Raw genomic sequence first — 22038 nt, 5'->3', positions numbered from 1 at the left:
AATAAAAGTGTATTTTAATTTTAATTATTATTTTATGAATAGATTATTTTTTATAAGTTTTTTAAGGCCTTTTAATTAGTTTAGTACAGACTATAGAGTACTTAAAAATAATACTTCATGGACCTTTGATGCACAAGGTTGACACGAAAAGAAACTAATAATATTTTTAAATACATAATATAAATAAAAAATAGAAACATATTTATTATTTATATTACCAATTTATACATTATGTACATGTACATGTAATGTGCATCCATTGATATACTTGTACAAATAATAATGCAATTAATTTTTCAACGCTTATTAATTAGTTATTTAATAATCTAAAATATAGATTTACGTATGCTTTTAAAACGTTTAATTACGCTTAATATTATATAATTTATCAAACAATTAAATTATTGCAATTATTCAGTGAAAACTATGACTAAACATGATTCATATACATAAGTATTACTATACAAATTAAAATGTACGTAATTATTTTTAATTCATTAAATGTTTGTTTGATGCTGAATTATCGTTGTCTATATTCTTAATAATTATAATTGACCTTGATTGATCTCTAGTAATTAGAAACCCATTACTATTGATAATATTATATTGAATTTATTTTGAAATAAATCATTCAATAATGGCATCATATGTAGTTTATTTAATATTATGTTTTATCAATAGGTCATCCATTAACTCAATTCAAAGTATATATCTAGTTCAATACTCCATTTTAATTAAAAAATAATAATAATATACAAACGGCCAATTAAAATTAAACACTAAAGGTATCTATTGTTAGTAGTTTACTTTAATCATTAAAATAGATCAGTTAAAAACTTCTAAAATTTATATTTTATAATGTTTTGATATTGTTGTATTTGGTTACCCCCACATTAAATATTTGTAATATTTTTTTCAATTATTATAGGTATTTGAATCAATAGCATTAGAAATGTTAATATCAAATATTTTAGTAGAAATAAAAGGCAAATATTTTCAACTTGAATTTACTTTCAATAAATTTTATTACAATAAATACATTCAAATTTTTTTGATACTATAGTTATTCCCGTATAATTCGTCGCCTGTACAAAACACATCAATATTAAATTTGGTTGTCTAATGTTAACATTTAGCGTATTGTGAATGAATAAATAATATTTTTAATTTTTTGATTTTTCCTCGCTGTCTTAAACAAAATCGATCTCGTGATTTACTTACATAATTAGCTTACAACAACAACAACGATAAAAAACAAAACAAAACAAAAATAAAAAAAGTATTATTGAAGTAGTGTCATTAGATGCTTCCTTTTATCAGTCATCACGCCTGGTAAAATATTATTCTAAAATTTACTTATTGTATCATTTGAACACAGATTGTAAATATGTTTTAAAGAATAATTTTTTTTTTTTTATTTAGTGTATATTAAATTATACTTCCGACATATCAACTTAACATAGTTTTCCCGCCCAGTGCTACTTTTTTGACCAGTGAGTTTTTTATTTTTATTTTATTTTTAGTTGTTGTCGAACGACTAAAATTTGATTCCTTTTCATTCTGGACCAAAAGCCAACTACTCATAATTTCAATATTATGTCCCAAAAATAAAAAACAGTTTTGTACTGTAATCCCATTTCATTTTAACATTTCTTAGACTTTATAAAACATTTTACCTACATTATATTTTTAAAAGGCCATTTATATAAATTATTATATTATGCCACTATTTTTAAGAAGTAATGATGTATAAGTATAAGTATACTAATGTCTATAACTCTTGTACAGCATACATTTTATCTGATGACCATGATGTGATTATGGTCTCGTTTTTTATAATTTAAGAAACATTCAATTGTGATAATCATATTATGTTATACATTTTCATGCAGTTAATACGTCAAAACTAAAAGTAGGCTATAAGGATCAAGATCGACTAGAAAATTATTAGAGCACATCCCTATATAGTGGAACGTTCTCTATAATACTTCAAAAGTTATAAAATTAAAAAAAAATTTATAATGTATTGTACGTTCAATTTAAAAAATGTGTTTATATATTTGTGTATTTTGAAAAAAAATATTTAACATCATGTATGTGATGTACGATGATATATAAATTAAATATAAATACAGTAAGTCCTCGTTTAACGTCGAAGTTAGGTTCCTGGAAAACACAACGTTAACCAAAAAAACGTTAAGTGAAACACTTTTTAAATTACATACTTTTATATGAAATTTATATAAATATAACAATAATTTGATGAATACATGTATTACAAACGACGTTATACTGAAACTGTTGCAGTGTTAAATGAAACATAAGAACTTAAACTTCTACGACGCAATAGCGGAACAACGCTAAATGCTGAGGCGACGTTAAACGAGGACTTACTGTATATTATGAATATAAATTGGATTTGGATCTTGAAACATCATATTCTTCCCCGTGGAAAATTAAAATCTCAGTTACGTTATCTATAACTTAATTGAATATACTGGTTAAATGACCCTTATAATTAATATTATACTATCACAATGATATTATTTGATATGTATAAATGTAGTGTATAATGAACCATATAAATCAAAATTACTGTACGTCTGTATGGATACTGTATCATGATTCAATGATTGTGGATTGTGATGTATAGGTACTTATAAAGCATTTATTTAAAGCACCTGTATTTAAACGTTTTTAAGAATACTTTATCAAAATGTTTAAATATATTATTACAATACGTTACATTTGTTACAACATAATAATTGAAGTTACTGTTATTAATTATCCATCGATGAGGTTGTTACTGTCATCTATATTAAACTAATTAATATAGTTTTGATGTACAAATAATATAATTATTAACATTGTTAAATGGGTATTTTGAAAATAATAGGTACAGTAATATAGAAAGAAATCGACCGTCGTGTACTGTATACTAATATACCACATAATACAATTCATTAAATATGTAAATGATAATAACAAAATACTAGGTAAATAGAATTAAGATTAAATATATACAATAATATAAATATGAACATTAATCTGTTTAATTGTTTAAACACCTATACGCTTATTAATATTAGAAATATTTCAACTCAAAACATCAAAGAGATAGGAGTGTAGGGCATAGTATGGTATCAAATTTCAACACAAATGTAATACCTATGTTAGTTGATTATATAAATCATATACTACATATAGTAGTATGAAAATGAAATATTTATTACTGATTATTTTATTGTTTGTGTTAAAATAGTTCTAGAAAATTATAAATACCTACATAATTTACAATTTATCATCAGCCATCAACATATATCGTTTGTAAAATATTAATTCACACAATTATTTAAAGTATTTTAAAGTGTCTATTGAGAATAAATTATAAATTGGTTTCTTTTGCCATTTTCTTGGTATAGTCTATAGATATTTACACTTATACAAGTGTTCTCCCAATAATCTAGTAAAAATACTGATATAAAAAATTTAAAGCAATACTACAATTAATAATATACCAACAGAAAGAGCAATAGGTAACCGTTAAAGTTATAACTTATTAATCTTAAACCTATGACATATCATAAGTTTTTATGGGTATCGCCTATTTGCACCAAAAAAAATTAATTCGTTTTGGGTACAGCCCTTTTACGTCAAAATAGAAAAGGTATATTTTTACCGGCAACCCATTTGCGCCAAATTTACTTAGTATAATTATAATAAAGTAATATATTTTTCCTCAAATAATAATCAATATAATTTTATTTAAATAATAGTCTATAGTACGAATTAAAAAAAAAATAATAACCAATTAATAATAATACAAATTATTTTAAACAATAGATAAGTAATAAATAGTTAATAAGTTTATATATTTTTGAAAATTATAAGCTATCGATAATTTTATTATAGTCACTTGTACGATTTTAAATAACCAATTCGTTAGTGTAAAATGTTTACGCAGATAAATTTGGCGCAAATAGGCTGTCGGAAAAAGTATACCATTTTTATTTTGGCGCAAATGGATAACTCCCGTTTTTATCGTGATTGCCAAAAAACTATCGTCTTAAGGTAATATAACTACCTATTTTAATGTACTAATTCCGGATTGCATTAATAATCATTCAAAACGTTAATAATTAAATATTTGATACTTAATAATAAATAGTAATGGCCCCTTAAACATTATTTAGTGGATCATAATTATTGGTCCATTAAATTTTTTTAAATCATTAAATGAATCATTTTTTTATGCAACTCGGTATATGCAATATACGATTCAGAAATCAAAAGTAAAATATATATTTTATTTTAGGTGTGAAATATATATGGTATGATATATTGCATATTTGCATGGTACGAATAATATGTGATTGTTATAATTACCATAAGTCAAGTTTATTTCTCAATTATTACAGTAGTATTTTTTGATTTGTAAAACTCTTAACCAAGTAAAGACGTTATTAGTTATAATTTTATAAGTCTTATAATAATTATTTATTTAAAATTTTTGTTATAGCTCTTTTTTTTTAAATATCTGATTAAGTTGTGACTTGTAAGTTTAAAAAAGCATTACGTAATACCTTTCCTGTTATTAGAAGTTAAACACATAGCCACTTTTGACATTCGAATTTCTCGGTAATTTTCGTGTAAATTTCGAAGAACTATAATACATTGTATAAGATACTAAAATGTGAAATAATTATATATAGCCTACACGTGATGGACACGGGCTACTAAGTACTACTAAAAATTACCCGCTATAATCAGCAAGTAAACTTATATAAACTAACGAAATAATAGTGGATCGTAGAAGAATTATTTAATTGTTTAAAATATTATATAAACTGTAAAGCAGTAAATTTAAGACAAAATGTTTCCGTTTAAAAGTGAAGAAAAAAAAATATCAAATTAGTAATAGGATAGAAAGAATATACTATAAAAAAGAACTATAGTAACTAAAATCCGTGATTTATAGCAAAGAAACAATTCATTTTTCTATTTTACGTACATACGTAGGTAGTATAGAACTATAGAACTCTACAGGTACTTTAACGAATGTCGAATTGTAAGTTAAAATTATATAATATCATTAGTGAAATATTAATTTATAGAAGTTTTACCGCGAAATTTTCTATTATAGTTTCTAGAAAAATCAAAAAAAAAAAAATCATAAAAAATTACAGTAAAATAATTTACGGGTGAATATCCGTTTTTAACGATATAGTTTTTGATTAAGATTTTGGATTTTTTACTATAATAAATATAAAAATTTTCAAAACTAAAAATGTCCACCACTTATAATTTATAAATTATAACAGCAATGCGCCACTACAGTTGTATAAAATATTTAAATTTACATCATACAAATAATTAAACAAATGTATCTTAATGCTGGAACACTTAATAAAGATTAACTTATACAATTTTAAAACTCAAAAGTCAAAAGTTATTATCTATTTAAATATAAAATGGTAAGTAATTTATTTATATTTTATATTTTTAATTAGCAACGAATAAAACAAGAAGAGAGTTTAGGAGTATAATAAATTATGAATTGTTTAAAGCCTTAAACCAAATTAATAAACCAAAGTAATAAACATCCATTTATTTCAAATTTTGGCACGCAGATAAAATATTAAATTAAAAAAAAAAAAATACAATCAGGGTACACCTCTCTACTGCGTTATCATATCTACAAGTTTAAATATCTCGAGTTTCCGAAATTTTCAGTTTTAGAAAAAAAAACTTATATGATTTTATACTAAACATTTTTAAATTTTAAGGAATTTTGAACAAAAATTGCAAAAACCTTACCTAGGTATTAAAATTGAGCATATTGAACATTTTTAATTACAAATTAATTTGTAAATTTTTATGATTTTAATGGATTTTATAAATACCTACCTAACTTTAATTACTTGTAAAACAAACTATTGCCTTTTTATTTTCGGTAAAAATATCCAACAAGGATTCTTGCAATAAAATATACAGTATTATTTAGTATTTTTAAAACCTATTTTATTATACATAAGTAAAAAAAAATCAACCTCAAATTTGAAAATCGAAGTATTTTTATTTTTTCAAAAAATTTGATAAAAACAAAACACATATAATAATTATGTGTGTTTTGTTTTTACAATTATTGTAAAAGCAACTAATACAATATGCTTGGCTCAGAATCTAAAACGCTATTATCAACCTAAAAATTATCAATTTTTTTTTTTTTAAGTTGTTTAAATAATTATATTTGTAGTCTTTAGTCAGAGTTATATTTTGAACCACAATAAAAAAAAAATTTTTTTTTTTTTTTACTAGTTTAAAATAGTTAACTTTCTAATTGTATTACAATTATCTATCAATAATTTTTTATTTTAATTTACAAAACACTTCTTTTACAAGGGGAATTATGTAGGTAATTATTATATCAGATAAGTCACTGTTATCAGTAAAACCAGTAACTACAAAGATTTAAGTTTTTGAAAAATTAAATTTTGTGTTTTTTTCTTAGTTAATAAAATATTTTAAGTATGAAATGCAGTAACATCAATACAATTTACCATTGTTAGTAGAAAATGCAGTAACTACAGTTTTAAAACGTCCAAATAATTCGTAAATAAATATATATTTATTATTTATACATATTAATAACTAGTAATTACTTAAATATTTTAGAAATTACTCTATGACAGTGAAGTTATCATTCTATATCAGTAGATATTGTAAAATGTATAACAATTAACAACCATTACGGTAATTACTAAAAGAAAATTCAGTAAAAGTATTTGACATTTAAATTATTATTTTATATTATATATTAACCTAACCTACACAGGTTACAGGCACATAATTGTCAAAATATGTCTACATACAAAAAAAAAAAGAAACATCACTTTGTTACAATTTACTAATACAACTTAATAGTTTCAAATGCATATTTAATTAGTTTTTTAGATTTTCTATTTTATCTTTAGTCAATGTAGTAAGTATCTGGTTTAACGCAATATTAGTTTACTTCTTTTTTTTTATATTTTTAACTTGGGTAATAAATATTTAAATGTTTTAAATAGTTACAGAAATAAAAAATAAAAATAAATTTCCGAGTAAACATAAAAAAATGGCATATTATACAAATTAAAACTAGTTTTTAAAATAATTCAAATCGAGCTGCTGTAAGTTAATTTATTTTTCTGGTCTAAAGTCTTAACTCTACATTCATGAAAAATACCCAAGTCTACTTAATATAATCAAAGTCACCTTCCTAAAGTACCAACTAGTCTTAGATAACATTTCCAAATGATATAATATATAGGGTCAAATAATCAATCGAAATTATTGAAGCGCACTCTTATTAAAAAAAATGATATCAAACGAAACTATAAAATAAAACAATCTATATAATTATAAAAACAATGTATTTGTTGCTTAACATAGTAAAAAAAGAAAATTATTTTTTAGATTATTCTTTCTTCTCGGGCCTCTTCATCAATTATCGCTCGTCAATACAATTTAATCTATTATCGAATTTATATCTCTGCACGTTCGCACACTTGATTAGGTACCTTAAACATGTACTATTACGCCCAACATGGCGTTTGACATAGTTATGGACTAATTAATAATTGTATTAAAACATGAAGGTTTGTAGTATAGATGCGTCATTTATGTTTGTTTTTTAGTCCCCACTTAAAAATTCGAGAATATCTACAAACAATTTCAGTGCACTCGTGACTCGTGTCTCGTTTGATAACTATTATACCTACGTGTTATTATTCGTTCGACATACTTGTGTACAATAAATATATACATTATTTTCAATCCCACGAGTCTATAAATTTAATTCCGATAGTTGAGACACCGCTTGATATGTTTCATTTATCCAACCTCTTAATAATTCATTTAAACAATTAAACTGACTTAACTGGCTACTATAAAAACAACAATCAATCATTTATCGATTTATAAAAAAATGCCTCTAATTCCACCTCTCGCGCACGTCATTGAACATCAATATCTAATCCTTTGGCTCCAACCAGGAGGAAACATTGTCACATTGATATTTTTATTAAAGCAATAAGCTTGACATCAAGTAAAATGTGTGCCCATATTATAATATTATAGTATTTATTATCATTAGTTCAAGCAATAATCAAATATGGTAGAAAAATACATTTTTCTTAGAAACATATAAATATAATTATATTATAATACAACACGCCCAATAATCACGTTGGTAAAATTTATGAAAAAATGTTTTATCTTTGTAGGCATATTTATTAGTTAATTATTTAATGATATACCATTGTATTTTCATGATGAAAAGTTTAAAAATTCAAGTATAAACATGAATAAGCGCTGTTTTTTAACTAAAAAAGAAAAAAGAAATTTAAAGGTAGTATCTAGTACCTACCCATTTACTGTTTGTAATTGATCACCTAAATTGTTTTATACGCTTATCAACTAGTTATCATGTTGCACTATTGTAGTTTTGAACCTAAGTAGTTTCAGAATCTCCTATTAGTCCTATTGAATTACATATTATTAATTAAACTATTCATTTCAAATGTAACAATTTAAACCTTGTGGATATTTAACATGAATTATCAATAATCATATAGGTAATCAAAATTAGAACAAGTAGACTTTACCCTTTCATTAAATTATAATTATTATATCTATAGCTAGATTAACGTAGACATGCAATGTATTGGTTCGTGTTTAAGACCAGACGTTAGAAAGACCTTTATTTACTTGTATGGTTTAGTTCAAAACATGAAAATACATGTACGTTCCGGTCGAAACGGATGATTGTTCATCAGTATGATTATAGGTACATATAAATAAACATAATATTATATTACAATATTGTAAACTAAAATAAAGTAACTCTGTTTTGCATACCTACCTAATATGATCTATATTGTACTTAAATAGTGGCGTAGGTATTGTGATGGGGTTGACAAGGTGAATGCCCACCTTATCTGATTTAAAAAAACCAGCCGTAGACCGGGTAATATTGAATTGAGTCCATGCTACTTTTATGTGTTTGAATTGAGTCCAGCTTATTATCTTTATACCTTTGAATTGAGTCCGATAGATAAAACGTCTTGACTACCTATATAGCCAGTGACTCACAATTAGTTAATACTTACTTAATTATCAAATTATTACGAGTGAAAAATGAAGTGTATGTTTAAATACTTATTTCTCCTCAAATAATTTTTAATATTTTGTTGTATTTCCAAAAATAATAAGATAAGTATATACCTACTTGAAATTTCCAAATTATTATTTTTAATACCTACATTATAATAAAATTTCCAACAAATTTCAACTCTTTTAGAAATATTTATAAGTATGACAAATTTTCAATTTTTTTTTAGTAATTTTTATAACTGTCGATTAAAAAATATTCTTTAGGTAAAAATTACATTTATTTATTATTATTTTTAATATTTTTAAATTAATTGACTCTTTATTTTTATTATTACAATAAAAGAAAGGGACTCAACTCGAATAACCTAACAATATTGGTCGGACTCAACTCCGATAACCCAAAAATATTTGCGGGACTCAATTCAATGTCAGTCCCGTAGACAGGTTTTTGATTAAAAAACATAACTATAGATTACTATAATTTTGAGGATAGTAGGTTTTGAGTTGATACTAGGAAATTATTGTCACAAAATAGTAATTAATATTTATAGTTTTTTAATTTGAATACACGGACACATTTGCAATTTGCTGCATGTACCTACATAAAATTTTGTGTAAATAGTCTGTGTGCAGTCTGTTGCGTGAGAAATGTAATTATATAATATTAATTATTATATTATTATTATTATTACTATGGCACTTAATTTGTTATTGTTACACCTAACATACATTCTTAAATACAATTATTATTGTGTATTTACATTTTCCTATCAAACGGAAACGGAATGACGTGGGTACCTATTTATGTATGCCGTATGGTAGGTATACGATCACAAAAACTTTTTGGTATATTTGTTGATATATACAACATAAATTTTAATTTTATGAAAATGTATTAATTTACCTTATTTTTCATTTCAACGGTAGTATTTTTATCAACTGTTGCAATACAAATTATAAAAACAAAAACAAAAAAAAAAAAAAACACTTAAATGTTTTTGGTTTATTGTAAACTTCTGAAAGTATTTTATATTTTTCATTTTTTCAGTACTATTTTTAACAGTTAGTTAGTTTTAGTATTGTAATTTAATTCTTTTCTACCTGAACTAGTGAACTTTACGGAAAAATCTAAAATGACAGTAGGTACCTACTTAGATACCTAGGTACCCAACTATTAAAATTATTTAGCTCTCTGTGTGTATTTTTAAATTTAATTAGGTTATTCTCTTCCATGATAATACATACAAAACTATCAAGATTTAACATTGTAATAACTATAAGTATTAAGTAATAACATAAAAAGTGGAAATTAGATATCCAGTGAAGAGATTTTTTTTTGATTAAGTACTTTATTGAGTTTATTGTACTTACCTTTGCGCATGCATGAGCTGGTTAAATCTTAATTCTTATGTTCTTCTCTGTTAAAAAATGAAATGACACCATTGTAATTTAATCTTACTATTCTGTATCTACTATTTATATGTTTCATTTTCATATCGTAGGTACCTACCTATACAGTATTTTTGTAGGTAGGTATGTAAATTTATGGTGGATAAATGCGATGATGCGTGGATAAATACATCATCATCGCCACTTTACCATCGTTTTTTACCACAGACAAAACTATCGTGTTGGTGCAACAAATTACATATTATTATTACATTTTATATTTTATGACATTTAAAGTATAACATGTATTAATTTTTTTTAAGGAAAATAACTATCATGTAAGTAGGTATTGCTTTAATTTATTTTTTAATTACCTGTATCGATGAGCTATTGTTTATGATACAGAAAGTCAGTAAATGTATTAAATTATTTAATATAGGTAATACGTTCGATTATCACAACATATCGTATAATATAAAAGTATAAATACCTACTGTTATAAACAAGACCGGATTATAGTCATAATATAAGGAGAGCGCTATTTTTGGTGAGGCCCTTTTACTCAAACAAATTTGAGTAAATGGGACACATTGTGGCCTCTTTAATTTTAACGGGGGAGGGGATATAGCTCCCCTCTTTGATCCGGCACTGGTTATAAAATTTACTACATATCAACCTATTATTGTTATAGCTACCTATTTATAATAGCATGCCTAAGGGAAAGTATTATCTCTATTCCCTTTATCGTGTTGATATAATTTATTATATTATAACTTTATAAATATTTATGTAATGTGGTGTAACATAGGATAATATTTTCAATCCAAACTGGTGGTGTGAAAATAAATACACAGCTGGGATCTGTGCACCACGTGCAGAACTGTGCACTCTTGGTATTTATACGGTAATACGGAATAAATTATACCAGGAGCTCATTCATACCATTCTATATGTAGTGCGATGGTATTGGCTTCCTAATAATATATGCAATTTGTTTTTGGAAAAAATTTGTACAACCAGTCGAATTACATGCTTATAAAAAAAAATTAATTAATAGGTAGGTAATAGTAACATAAAATATTCCGCTTAAGAACATTTTTTATTATTAAATTAAAATTTAACATATGTATTACCTACATTGTGTAGGTCTATACTATAGACCTACACAAGGCTCTATGCCTAATTAATGACGCGATGCACTTGAATTCTAAAATATGTCTATATAGTAAGGAGACTTCTTCGGTTTTGTTGTTGTAGTTGTTTATAATTTAATTGGCATTATATTATGTTTCACAGTTAGCTGTTAGCCATAGTCTGTGGGTTTTTATCACAAGTTTCAGATTTCAGTAATTTTCAATTTCCAATAAGGAAACTAATAAGATTGCAGTTGTATGTTTAACTTTTAATATTGGAGTGTAACAATTGTAACATCAGAATAAATAACCTTTTTATTAGATCATAAAATAAATATATTATTTCCTGAATTTAGAAAACAAATAGATATTAAGTAATAACCAATAGTGGTTTTAGACATATAAAGTGATAAATAGACAAAACTAGAGAAATTATGCAATGATTGGTAACCAGAAGGAAAGAGACAAAAAAAAAAAAAAAAATGATGGACTGATGGTATACAGCAGGGGTCGACAACCTTTTTAACCACGCGGGCCATTTTTTTTTCAATTGTTCATCAAGGGCCACATTAAAAAAAAAAAATTACATATAATGATATAATACTTATAATTGTATTTCTATTATGAAACGGTTAAATTAGATTTTATTTATAAAGGAAAAAGAATTATATAATATTGAAAATTATATGAAAAATGTTATTGAACAAAAGTAAAACACAAAAATTAAACACCTTTGTGCGGGCCATTAAAAATTGCTTTGCAGGCCGCGGGTTGCCGACCCCTGGTATACAGCATAACTTAAGGAAATTGGGAGTAAAGATCCAGGACTATGTAAGTTGGAAGGCACTGGATGTGAGAACTTAATATTTAACAGAGTTATGAGGCCATCTAAATGAATTAGTAACCAATTTGAAATTCTAGTTAAACAGTATTAAGTCTAAAACTAATATTAAATATTGAAGTACACAACAAGGTTATACAATTTGAACTAATTTAAAAAATATAATTATTTTACAAATTCAAAATTATGTTCAACAATACTTATTAGTTACTACTTATACATTAACTAATTCAGAAAATAAGTTAGCAACATCATCATCTTCATCACGCTGTTCTATAGTTTTTGATGTTTCATTAATTTTATCATAATCTCTAGAGTCTTGTGGAATAGTTATTAAATCTTCAATGTTGTTTACAATATTTAAAGAATGTAACCAATTTCTGGGAATTTGTTTCAATAAACATTTTCTAAATACCATACAATGTATATGAGTAAGTTTTTCATATTTGATACGCCAAAATCCTAAATTACTTAATGATATTTTCCAGTTTTTCATTATTATGGAATTATATGATGCATGACTAGAATCAGGGGTTGCAATAACTAACAAACCACCTGGTTTAAGAACATTATAAGCTTTTTCACAACATTTATATCTTTGTTTTGGTGATGGAAAATATTCAAGAAACAAAGAAAATACAACAATATCAAAATTAGACATTGGTAACGTTTGACAAACGTTATCAAAAATATTTAACTCTATATCCAGAGGTACTGTAAGAAAATCACATTTAACAACGTTTTCTATAGCAGGTGCTATATCGATAGGCAACACTTTATATAATGAATACTTTTGAAAAGGATTATAACAACTTCCTACATCAAGTAAATAAAAAGGATTTTCAGGTATATGGGTTATATCATCAATGTTCCAAAGTACATTAAATTTTTGAGCTAAAGACTTTTCTCGGATAATTTCATGTAAATAATCTTCTTGAAAATATTTTAATACATTGTTTGAAATCCATGAGATTCTACAACTTGAAGGGTCGTTCTTATTATTTGTATCCCAAAACTGTGAAGCAAGCTTATGCATTGTATTTGAATAATTCTGAAATAAATAATATAAATAAATAATACTACCAACAAATTTTAAATGTGCAAAGTAATTTTTTGAGTAATAAAATAAAAAAAAATAATAAGTATTGAAGCATACAAAACATTTATTTTACTTTTAGAAGCAAATCATCTGAGCAGTGATTTTGCCATGCTTTGTCAACACCTATTTTTATTGAGTTTAATCTTAATCTTAGATGACAATTTTTTATGAACTCTGCATGTTGAATGTGCTCATTATCTACTGGCTTACGAGTATTTTTTTTTCGTTTCTTGTCAACCCTAAAACACATTTTTTTATTTTATTCAAATGTTAATGATATGTTTGCTTTTTAAGTTAGTAGTAGATATATAAAAGAGATAAGGGAATTTGGGTGTTAGAACAGATACACTACTAATTGGGTTTATATTTCACTATAATATTTAACAATAAAAGCTACAGACTAATTTTCAATTCAACTATTGACATATATTATGTCAATAATTTTATACTGTATAATATAGTTTAAATTTTATTAGTGATTATCACTAATGTTGTTGTTTTAATTTTTTAAACAGAAACTAGGAACATTTTTCGTATGGTTGTCACTCGTCTTAGTACAAATTAGGACAAAACCCATGAAAACTAATTCATACAATTTTTAACTTGATATAAGTATTATTTTATTACATGTTTAGATTTTTTTATAATTTACCTCACTTACCTATTGAATATTTTGATATACCTACATTTTTGTTTTAAGTATCCATCGTAAAAAAATAAATAATACAATAAAACAAATTTGATAATTTAAGACATAATATTTATTTTATAATACTTTTGTTATACAATGATTAACAACAAAAATGTGCATAAAAATAGAGCTACAGACTTGATGAAATTATTTAATTTACGATGCGGTAGAACCAGATAAGCATGTACCATAAGAATAAAACTAATGGAGAGCTTTGATCATACTGTTATATCATAATAACATCAAGGATTTCTAAGTAGAGCCATGAAATTAATATGATGACAAAATATTAAAAATGGGCTTGTAACACAGTCTAATTGATAATTGATATTTGATAAATGTGGGTGATGTGTATGCCAAATATTTGTCATAAAATGTATACTTACAGAAAAGACATAATAATATGTTATTTATTAATGTTTATGATTAAGAAGATAAAATAACTTTAATTAGTCTAGACTTATCCAAAAACAATTAGATAACGCATATTTTGACAAATTAAAAGTTAATAAATAAAAATAAGATAAATGGTAAATAAACGTATAATAACTATTAAGTACAAAGATTTCACTTTAGTCGAACATTTTTTTGATCTTTCGTATGGATTAAATCTCATATAAAATACTGAGGAAGTGGGAAGACACAATCACAATTTAAAATTAATTTAAACTACGAACAGAACACGAAAGAATTGAGGTTCAAGCCGTTCAAGGATGATTGGATGAAGAAATTGGAAATGAATTAAGAAATCTAAATATTAAATAATCCAATTTTCATAAAATTTTTATCCAATTGATAATTATCAAGTGTTGATATCTGATAACCATGGTCTATGACATAACTGAAATGATAAGTGATAACCAGAGTTCATTGAACAGATGGTTAAATTGTCATATTCTAAAGTTGAAGTTTGTTGCTCAGTTCTAAACTTCAAATTTTAGCATACAACCATAAATCTCGTGCCTAATAAATACAACAAAAATCCTCTCATTGTGGTTAATAGATCAAAATAAGGATACATTAACAATGATAATTTCTAAAGAAAAAAATTTTGAAAATTTTGTAGTCTGCACTGAATTAATTCTGCGGTATTGATACGGTATAATACAATGAGCGCGTTCCATACTTCAATCATACCGGAATGTTGTCCAATGAGATTTCGCCAAGTCGTGTTTGGATAATATGCTAAAACTGTAGGATACTATTATATATGTATTTGATAAGTTCAAAATATTATATTATATGTGATGTGTCTTTTGAATGCATTGCCGCTTCAATAAAAATTGCAAATATTTTTCGTTCACGACATTTAAAAAAATACTAAGTTAATCAAATAATTAAGACTCCGTATCTTTATCTATTTATATATTTGGTTTATTCATAAAAATAAGAAACTTAGCCTAATTCTGAATACTGTGTAACAAAATCCTATTTAACAATGGATAAACACATATTGTTCGTGTGTGTGTTTTTCATTGTTAATGTGTTTCAAGTGCAATCGCGAACATTTACTGAAGAAGATTGCCCTGGTAAGTAACGATCAATATTATTTTGAATATATTAATGTTAAATAATGATTTATAATTGTATTTATATTTATAGTTTGTGTCAGTACAATTGATAAGTTTTCGAAATCACTCGAAGGTGAAAAAAGTCCAAAGAATATCGAAGAACAATTCAGAAAATATTGTTTGACTACAAAGATTGATAAGGAAAAAAGACTGGTAGGTGTTCAAATAAAATATAATATGTTTACCTTATAAAATGAGTCAAACATTTTGGATGTAGAGTACTCAATTTGAAATTTAATTTTCTAACTAAAGTAAATTAAAGCAAGTTATTTATCCCTTAAAAGTATTATTTATTTTTCTGTGGAAATATATTTTGGGTATGATATAAGCAGTGGTAAAAAAGTTTAATGTGGCACTTTTTGCCAACAGCTTTATTAAATATTATTTAATAGACTGTTAAGTTCAAAAATCATCTATCTAATCACAAACCATACTAATCATTATGATTTCTATATGTAAACTTTCTATAATAATATGATCGCTAAGACTCCTTACAATTATATCAAAATTTGATTGTAGGCATCAAGTAATGATAGCTTTAAGAATCCTCTCAGTCATCCCAAAAAAGAAGCTATTGTCATTTATAGTAAAATTTCATTAATAAGTAATTCCTTTTCTGGTGACTATATGTATAAATTGATCAACAAAAAATTAAGATAGTACATTATTTAAAATTAAGCCTTTTTTAGTATATTTTTCTCTATTACATAGAAATTTTAACACAAATATCCTATCTTATTATTTAAAATGCTTAATTCGCATTATTTAATGAAATATTAATCAACATTTTAGTGTTATTATTTGGGCGGACTTGAAGATTCTGCAACTGGTATATTAAGTGAAATGTCTAAACCTTTATCATGGTCTATGCCGGCACTTAAAATCTGTGAACGCTTGAAGAAAATGGATGCTCAAGTGTGCGATATTAAATTTGGTATGTTGATAAAAGTTCATTTTTTTTTTTTAGTAATAAATCAAAGACTTTGATTACTGGTAATTATATAATCAATCAAACATTAATACATATTTCATTTAATTTTAGACAAAGAAATTGATTGGAAGACAGTCAACTTAAAGAAAATGAAAGTGAAAGATTTGAAGAAAATATTGGATAATTGGGGAGAAATTTGTGACGGTTGTTTAGAAAAGACAGATTATATCAAAAGAGTTGAAGAATTAAAACCCTCTTACGTCAAAGATGAATTATAAATAATGAAATTAATTATCCCGTGTACTGTATAAATATAATTTTTTTTAATACAATATTGTTTTTTATATTGTGTTTAATAATTTATTTAAGATATAAAATAAAGGGCTGAAGTTATTTAAAAAAACTAAACAAATTGAATAAAAAACGTCTTTATTTTATTTCAACTTTAAATTAATTTCTTTTATATTATACGATTAACACTTCTTTTATTTTTTTTTTCTTATAAAAAATATTGATATTAAAATAGATGAGATATTGGATCAGTCAATTTACAATACTTCCATTGGACTTTGACTAAGGCTGTTGTCTGCATGGGAAGATAACAAAGAAGACACTTCTTCATCCATTTCTTGTAAATTTGAATCTTCATTTTCATGACAGGTAGATTGTATTCCATTACTAGTAGTAGGTTGTTCAGAGTCATCCCAATTGATCTTAAACCTTGTTACTCTAGGTTCAGTACCCAATATATTTCTTACCATCTAAAAAGAATAAAATTGTTTATTTAGTTTTTTCAAAGTTTTATAATGATATGAATACATGACATTTACAAATAAATATCACTTAGTAAATATGGAAAATACTTTCAAATAACAGATAATAGAAATATATAGATAACGTTTAAATTTTAAAATGAAATAAGACACATGTCTTACATGATTTTATAAGTATTTGACAGCTATTTAAATAATGTACAAGATTTAATCCATCCACATTATTAAGGTTCAATTGTTAAACAATTTAAACATTAATAATGAGTAAATAAATGTGCCAGTTATTTTTACTTTAAAATGAATCGTTGTTAATTTCTATTAGAAAAATCTATCCATAATAACATAATAAAATTACTTAAAACAAATATTCATTCATTTATTATCAGTTGAAATAAATTGAATCGCTCCAGTTTTATTACTATTATTTATTGATGTGGTTTACTGTAAATAAATCAGTTTATTTAAATAACATTTACTTCAATAATATTTATGATTAGATAATTTTTATTATTTAACTATATGACATGTTTCAAATATTCAAGACTACATTTGCATAAATATTAAAAATAACATTTTTAAATCTACTCTACTAATAATTGTTTATTCACTGTCTAAATAACTTTTATTTTCTAGTTGAAAGTAAGCTTAAAAATTCTAAACATTTGAATTAGAAAAAATGAAGGTTAGTATGATTGATAAGACAACATGTGTATAAAGAAAGAAATTACAGCATAAGTCTTCAATGAGATAAATATCATCATAAAAATAATAGAAATTTAGAAATGAGAAAGAAAATATATAGCTGAAAGAGCATAAAAATAAAATAAGAGAAAAAAGAGTTATATTTATAGGTGTCTGGGCAATTCTACTACAAAAATTTGCCTTTAATAGTAAAAAAGTATAGAGTACCATGAAAAAGTAGTTTAATTTTAATAACTTGATTTTCAGAAATTTAAAAAAAAAATATCTAATTAATCACAAACCTTTAGTATTTTTCAAATAGTATTAATAATTAATTAAATCATCAGAAATCAATACAAATAAACCAACTATCCTACTTGTCACTGTTTTTCCTGTATTTGATTTAATAGGTCTTAAAATAGTTTAATTTTAATAGATAATAAAGAACTACGACTTATAATTGTATAGAATATTTATATACTTAATTATCATTTCATTATAATATTATATTCAATATATTAAATTAAAATTTTATTAAAATTCTTACATTTAAATCACTTTTGCAGTCTATAATAATTTTTCTACATAATAAATATATTTTTATATTTTATTATACCTTATCAAATTGAGGTGTACTTGGAGGATTTTCTTGCAGCTCTGGATCTGTATATTCATTGTTAATAAAATATCCAACTCTAACAAATTCCTGATTACGATAACAACAAGTTAATAGTACAACAGTTACACCAACAGCATCTTCTACAGGAATTTTAGAAACATCTGGAGGATTTGCCTAAAAATATAAATGTTTATATTTATGATTTATTATAGATCTAGAAAACTGAATATTAATATGAGATTTATACCTCAAAAACAAACATATGTCTTCCTTCAGGAACAGGTCCAACATAAATAGTATCTAATATTTGATCGTGTTCTTCACTTTCAGCCGACCCAACATAAATCATTTTCCATTCCAAATCTAAAAAGCATAACATATAAAAAATTTATCTCAAATAAATAGGCATGTTTATTTCTTAAAATTACCTTCATTTAAATCTTCAATACATTCAAACGTGAGTTCAAATTGAAAAGGGTTTGAAAATGGAGATGGATTGTCTAAAACAACTACGTTAGACAGTTGTACTTTAGCCATGTTATTATTGATATCTAAAAAAAAAAAAAACAAGTATAGTGAAATCTTGGTCACTTCATTAATTTATATGCATACGTATAATATTTATAATCATGACATTTGTATTATTTTAATACAAATATTAATTGTACATATTATGTAGTGTATGAAAAAAATAAGTAAAAATATTAACAAAAATAATTTTAAAATAAAAATTAACATTAATTGAAAAAATCAGTTACTTTAGGTCATTTAGGACCTAGATGTATTGTAATCTAACACATTTGAATACAATGGAATCACAAATACAACTAAATATGAATAAGATAACTTCACACAACATAATTTAGACAAATGACATCATTGATGCGATAATGGATGGATAAGATAACTATAAATGTATAATAATTTATAATACATAGTAGTAAGATTAGATTAAATTACTATAAAAGTATTTGTTATTTAGAGTGTCCGGTATTTAGGGGGTTTCCTATATGAAAGTAGTGAAAATGTCCATGTACCCATAAAAATGTCTATTATTCGGAGGTGTGTGTTATAGGAGGTTTTACTGTATAGGTATTATATTTGCACAGTGATTCTTTTAGTTATCGACAATAAAAAATAATTTTACATTTTGAATATTGTAATACATAAAATGAAAGAATACTAATATTTATCAAATAGTTAATTATTAAGATAATTTAAGTTTACATAAGTATCTAGCAGACGAGTTGTAAATTATTTTGAACACCAAATAACTACTTATTAAAATAATAGATACCTAGGTACTTATTTTTAGCAAATTAGTTAAATTCATTATTATACATGCACAGAACAATAAAAATAATGAAGACTAAATATGCAGGAAATATTAATGAAAAAAAAAACACTTTGAGATGATTCTTTCAGTTTAATCTTATTTTTTACATAAATCATGTAGACAAATATTAAGAAATTAATTTACAGCTAAAATATACACAGGGATTTCTTTTTTTGATATTTAGGAATATATTATATTATGTAAGGATATGCAGCGACAACCAGTTTAGTTCTCTTGTGGAACGGAATACAGAAAAGTTTTAAACTAAAAGATTTTAATGAAATATTATTTGGATATAGAATTTTTTTTTTAGCTTTTTTATGTGAAGATATGATACCTATAATAGTGTTTAATTATTAATTAGCTTGAGACTGTAATTTGATATACAAAAAATCATTAATTAATTTTTTGAATGCTATATTATGGAAGATTTCATTTTTTTATAATTAATTATAATTAATGGCATTATGCACAGAATATTTAATTAAAAAGGCATTTGTAAGAAGCTAAGTAATGATGTTTGTATGATTATTTTCAATAAATATTTATATATATATATATATATATATATATATATTAAGTATATACCAAAATAATTAATATATATATAATATATTTTTACACATAAATATTATAGAGAAATCTAAAATATAAGTAATAGGTATATTCACAAAATATAATGTATAAAATATTGAAATAATAATAATAAAAAAATAAGTTTAGTAAAATATACACAATGTAAATTATACTTAGTATAAAAGTTATCTTCATTAAATACCACTTATACAAATAGTAATAAATGATAAGTACGATCAACAATTAAAAGAATAAAAAAACAATACTAAGCATAGTCCTTTAAAATTGTTTATAATTAGATTGATAAAAAAATAAATAAAAATACCAACCATGTAAAAAAAAATAACTGTGAACATTGAAAACTATTGACAAATCTCAAAGATTAAAATAGTGTTTGTATGTGACGAATGGTAATTAATTGTACAAACGTGGTTATACTTACACATTTTGAAATACCTAGTATCTAATTACCTACCATATATTAAAAATAAAATTAATACAAAATAATTAACTAAAAAATTTGCCAAATCATTAGCTTGGGTTAATATACTTGCGGTGAGTAAATTTGACGTAATTTGCTGCTTACCCTTAAATACTAATATAAACAGTTGGTGGAATGCAATTTATCAGTAAACGTCCGATGCGATGAACAAATGAAATTAAATAATAACGATTTCAAAAATAAGTATTCAATACAAATATAGAACTATAATACACTAACACAAAACTCTTAGATTTTTCCTACGGGAACACCAAACATGTATTTTTAAGTTCCAGCGAAAAACACAAAGCGCTAAAGCACACAGAAAGTAATAACCGAAAAAGCGATGAGCAACATTAAACAAGTAGTACGTCCATTAGGGCATCTAAGCATTACCCATAATCCATTCTGTTAACAATAAGCAAAATATTTTTTCCCTCCAATCAGCCATTTTTTATTATCAATCAAGACAGCTGTTTTTTTAAATAAACATCATGGACGTTGTATGTATTACAGTTTATGTCATGGTATAATAAACACAATATTGAATTGAATCTATGGTTTATCCCGTTTATTATTAAATACTGATATCATAAAATTTGACGCCAAAATACGAAGAAATTTAAATATTTTAAATGTGTAAGCCTTCAGAAATTATTGAACTGAACCAAATGTTACTTCATGAACTCTAGAAAGCAGAGACAGAGTGTTCTCTACTTGAATACTAAGATATTAGTGAGTCAGTCCGTGGTAAATATCCA

At 24.4% G+C, this 22038-nt stretch overlaps 3 protein-coding genes across 3 annotated transcripts; 1 reads left to right on the top strand and 2 right to left on the bottom strand.

Annotated features, from left to right (window-relative positions):
- Positions 1-12346: 12346 nt before the first annotated feature.
- LOC112598666 (S-adenosylmethionine sensor upstream of mTORC1) lies at positions 12347-15096 on the bottom strand. Its single transcript, XM_025345195.1, has 3 exons — positions 14696-15096; positions 13692-13857; positions 12347-13570 (listed from the first exon to the last, which is right to left on the bottom strand). The coding sequence occupies exons 1-3, from the start codon at positions 14704-14706 to the stop codon at positions 12734-12736; spliced, it is 1014 nt and encodes a 337-aa protein (XP_025200980.1). The 5' UTR covers positions 14707-15096; the 3' UTR covers positions 12347-12733.
- Positions 15097-15747: 651 nt separating this feature from the next.
- On the top strand, positions 15748-17155 carry LOC112598668 (mesencephalic astrocyte-derived neurotrophic factor homolog). Its single transcript, XM_025345196.1, has 4 exons — positions 15748-15838; positions 15912-16033; positions 16673-16814; positions 16923-17155. The coding sequence occupies exons 1-4, from the start codon at positions 15748-15750 to the stop codon at positions 17087-17089; spliced, it is 522 nt and encodes a 173-aa protein (XP_025200981.1). The 3' UTR covers positions 17090-17155.
- A 114-nt stretch (positions 17156-17269) lies between these two features.
- On the bottom strand, positions 17270-21687 carry LOC112598651 (histone chaperone asf1). The gene is made up of 5 exons (XM_025345174.1): positions 21383-21687; positions 19313-19435; positions 19132-19247; positions 18882-19058; positions 17270-17572 (listed from the first exon to the last, which is right to left on the bottom strand). Exons 2-5 carry the CDS (start codon positions 19419-19421, stop codon positions 17360-17362), a joined length of 615 nt encoding a protein of 204 aa, XP_025200959.1. The 5' UTR covers positions 19422-19435; positions 21383-21687; the 3' UTR covers positions 17270-17359.
- Between the last annotated feature and the right edge of the window lie 351 nt (positions 21688-22038).

The sequence above is a fragment of the Melanaphis sacchari genome, unplaced genomic scaffold (genome assembly GCF_002803265.2).
Source record: "Melanaphis sacchari strain LSU unplaced genomic scaffold, SCAv2.0 Contig49_pilon_pilon, whole genome shotgun sequence".
Lineage (NCBI taxonomy): Eukaryota > Metazoa > Arthropoda > Insecta > Hemiptera > Aphididae > Melanaphis > Melanaphis sacchari.
The sequence above is the reverse complement of the archived record's forward strand: the minus strand, read 5'-3'. Positions and strand labels throughout refer to the sequence as shown.

Bases quoted from the DNA above. Each gene is read 5' to 3' on its own strand.
- LOC112598666 (XM_025345195.1), bottom strand. The intron at 13,571-13,691 runs GTAAAATAAATG...TATTTATTTCAG, and splicing joins CAGATGATTTGCTTCTAAAA to AATTATTCAAATACAATGCA.
- LOC112598668 (XM_025345196.1), top strand. From the start codon at position 15,748: ATGGATAAACACATATTGTTCGTGTGTGTGTTTTTCATTGTTAATGTG. The intron at 15,839-15,911 runs GTAAGTAACGAT...TTATATTTATAG, and splicing joins TACTGAAGAAGATTGCCCTG to TTTGTGTCAGTACAATTGAT. The intron at 16,034-16,672 runs GTAGGTGTTCAA...TCAACATTTTAG, and splicing joins TTGATAAGGAAAAAAGACTG to TGTTATTATTTGGGCGGACT.
- LOC112598651 (XM_025345174.1), bottom strand. From the start codon at position 19,421: ATGGCTAAAGTACAACTGTCTAACGTAGTTGTTTTAGACAATCCATCT. The intron at 19,248-19,312 runs GTAATTTTAAGA...TATGCTTTTTAG, and splicing joins TATTGAAGATTTAAATGAAG to ATTTGGAATGGAAAATGATT. The intron at 19,059-19,131 runs GTATAAATCTCA...TTATATTTTTAG, and splicing joins GACATATGTTTGTTTTTGAG to GCAAATCCTCCAGATGTTTC.